This window comes from Nicotiana sylvestris, chromosome 8, assembly GCF_000393655.2.
Source record: "Nicotiana sylvestris chromosome 8, ASM39365v2, whole genome shotgun sequence".
Classification (NCBI taxonomy): Eukaryota; Viridiplantae; Streptophyta; class Magnoliopsida; order Solanales; family Solanaceae; genus Nicotiana; species Nicotiana sylvestris.
The window spans coordinates 32,410,932-32,414,150 of NC_091064.1; the positions used below are offsets into that span (position 1 = coordinate 32,410,932).

The 3,219-nt window shown below is 38.3% G+C and overlaps 1 protein-coding gene across 1 annotated transcript; it reads left to right on the plus strand.

Annotated features, from left to right (window-relative positions):
* Positions 1-796: 796 nt before the first annotated feature.
* On the plus strand, positions 797-1,725 carry LOC138874885 (autophagy-related protein 23-like). The gene is made up of 3 exons (XM_070153672.1): positions 797-1,025; positions 1,202-1,305; positions 1,354-1,725. The coding sequence occupies exons 1-3, from the start codon at positions 797-799 to the stop codon at positions 1,723-1,725; spliced, it is 705 nt and encodes a 234-aa protein (XP_070009773.1).
* Positions 1,726-3,219: the final 1,494 nt, after the last annotated feature.

Below are 3,219 nucleotides of genomic sequence, written 5' to 3' on the forward strand. Positions count from 1 at the left end.
TATTTTTCCACATAAAAGTTCCATGTTCCATTTACTTACTTTTGCATTAGCATTATATGTGGAAACCTATATAGACTTGGTCTCTATATAGTTTGGTGGACTCATATATTCTATCAATTTTTATCAGAGCGGGTTCTTTCTATCAGGTTAACACCTAGAAAGGATCCTTATGGATGCTCCACCAAATTTCGAAGAGGGTCACTCTACCTACAGACCACCCAGGTTCAATAGGCAATACTATGGGTGGTGGTAGCATGACTTCATTATGGCAGAAGATTTTGAATTGTGGGATGTTATTATGGTCCTTATGTCCCAACAAAGGTCGGAGACCTTCCAAAGACAATGCCAAAAACCAGGAAAGAATACAACGATGCAGATAGGAAAGATATGGAGAAAACCTTTTGTGCCAAGAAAATTTTGGTGTGTGGCATAGGACCTAATGAATACAACATGATCTCATCCTATCAATCTGCCAAGGAAATATGGGAAGCTTTACATGGAGCACATGAAGAAACCACTCAAGTAAAACAATCTAAGATTGATATGCTCACCACTGAGTATGAGCTCTTCAGAATGAAGGACGATGAATCCATTCAAGAAATGCACACATGATTCACGTCTATCATAAATGAGCTACACTCCCTTGGTGAAATCATTCATAGAAACAAGCTCATGAGGAAAATTATCAGTTTTTTCACTCAATTCATGGGAGAGTAAAGTGAATTCCATTACTGAAGCAAAGGATCTGCATGCCCTAACTATAGATGAACTAGTTAGAAATCTGAAAACCTACAAAATGAAAAAGAAGAAGGACAGTGAAAGAAGAGAACCAATGAAGGAAAAGAACCTGGTACTCAAAGCTAAAAATAATGACTCAAGTGAGGAGGATAGTGACATGGCTTACCTAACCAGAAGGTTTCAGAGGATGGTCCGAAGGAATGGAGGCATACCAAAGAGAGGCAATTCCAGCAAACCAAGGAATTATGACTCTATCATAAATGGGGAAAGCCAGGGCATTTCATCAAGTATTGCCCTCTCCTAAAGCAGGAACACTTCAACTACAACTCTGATAAAACATCCAAGAGGAATCCGACTCCTAATAAATTCTTCAAAAGAAAGAACGCCCCTGACAATGTTGTAAAGCAAGCTCTTTCAGCATAGGGAGATTCCTCTAGTGAGTCTGAAAAAGAAAATGATGCAGGTGATAGTTCTATGATGGCCATTGAATGTGAAGCAAAAGAATATGATTCAATATTTGCTTTGATGGCTCAGTCAGACAATGATGAAGATGATGACAATGATAAGGTAAATTTCAGGGATGTTTAGAGAAATCTTAAATCCTACTCTCCTAAGAAACTCATGTCATTAGCAAATGTATTAATTGATGCCTATCATAGTCGTGTAGACGATAAGGATGCCTTAACCATAGAGTTAGGAGATGCTGAACAGACTAGAGATGACCTGGTAGTTTGTGTGGTTGATCTGAAGGAAACCATAGGTAATCTGGAAAATGAAAAGGAGGTTCTAACTGAGAAAGTTGCTAGTGTAGAACATGAAAGAGACTATTTGATGGTAGTAGTTGTTGACTTAAAAGAAACCATTGAAAATTTCAGTAAAGAAAAGAATGACTTATTAGAGAAAGTTGATTCCTTAGAGCAAGAAAGAGATGACCTCTTAGTTGTGATTATATTCTTGAAGGAAACAATAGAGGAGCTCAAAGCATAATGTAGGCCTGGAAATTCTGAGAAAGGAAAAGAAGTTGCTAGTGAAGCACATATTAGGCTTGAAAACGAGTTAAATGCTGTAAAAACTAGTTTATGTGTCGAACTTGAGAAAACTAGACAACTTCAAATAGAATTAGAAAGAGTAAAAAATGATCTTGAGAAGTCTCTTAAGTGGACCTGGTCCTCGGATGCTATTACGGTCATGTACGTTAACAATGGTGGAAACATGCAGGGAATAGGGTTTCAAAGGGAGAGAAATCCTTATAACCCTCATAGCAAGTATGTTATTGTACGTGATAATTGGCTGTATACCCACCATGGGAACAATGGGCATTTCAAAGAAAATTTCCAAGCCAGGGTTCAGTCTCTTAAGAAAAACAAAGTTTATGCAAAGAGAGTAACTACTGAAAGAGGACCAGGTGCCACCCATAAAAAGCGCATGTTACCTGCATTGACTAGAAAAGCACTTATTCATCCTCTTGTTTATTGCAAAGGACCCAAACTTTCTTGGGTTCCTAAATCTAACCCGTGATCTCCTTGTGCAGGGAATAGTGAAAGGAAGCAGTCAACAATGGTTCATGGATAGTGGATGCTCAAAGCACATGACTGGGAATACCATGGACTTTCTTTCACTAAAAGCCCTATAAAGAGGGAGTGTATCCTTTGGTAAAGGGAAAAAGGGGTACATTCTTGGAGTTAGAAAGATTGGGAAATCACTCACTCACTCAATTGAGAATGTGTACTATGTCAATGGTCTTAAGTACAATCTCTTGAGTGTTTCTAAATTATGTGATAAAGGAAACAAGGTGGAGTTCTTGTCAAAGATATGCACAGTTACAAATCTAGTAACTGGCGAAGTGGTACTTGTGGCCAAAAGATACAAGAATATCTACATTGCTGATTTTGAGTCCCTACAAAGTGGTGATCTGAGTTGCTTGAAAGCAGTTGATGATTATGCTAAACTGTGGCACAGAAGACTAGGGCATGCAAGCTTCTCTCTACTGAATAAGCTAGTTTAGAAGGACCTGGTTCGTGGTCTACCCAAGTCAAAGTTCATGGAGCACAAAGTTTGTGATGCCTGCGCCAAAGGAAAGCATGTGAAATACTCATTCAATCCAAAGAAGGATGTCAGCACCTCAAAACCACTTGATCTCCTTCATATGGATCTATGTAGTCCTATGAGAGTGCAAAGCAGGGGAGGAAAAAGATACATTTTTGTGATAGTGGAACACTATTCCAGTTTCACTTGGATTCTGTTCCTTAGAACAAAATATGAGACTTTTGAAGTTTTTGTAGCTTTTGCGAAGAAAATTCAAGTGAAAATGGAATCAAAAGTAGCATGCATTAGATCAGATCTTCTTAGGATATTCATCTCAAAGTAAAGCTTAAAAGGTATACCATAAGCGGACTTAGTGCGTAGAGGAGAGTGTACATGTAATCTTTGACAAGTCCTACCTCTCATGTGAGAAAAAAAACAAGGATGATCAAGATGGAG

Coding starts and splice junctions, on each gene's coding strand:
- LOC138874885 (XM_070153672.1), top strand. CDS start 797: ATGAAAAAGAAGAAGGACAGTGAAAGAAGAGAACCAATGAAGGAAAAG. Junction 1,026..1,201: donor AAGCCAGGGCATTTCATCAA/GTATTGCCCTCT, acceptor AAAATGATGCAG/GTGATAGTTCTATGATGGCC. Junction 1,306..1,353: donor AAGATGATGACAATGATAAG/GTAAATTTCAGG, acceptor TACTCTCCTAAG/AAACTCATGTCATTAGCAAA.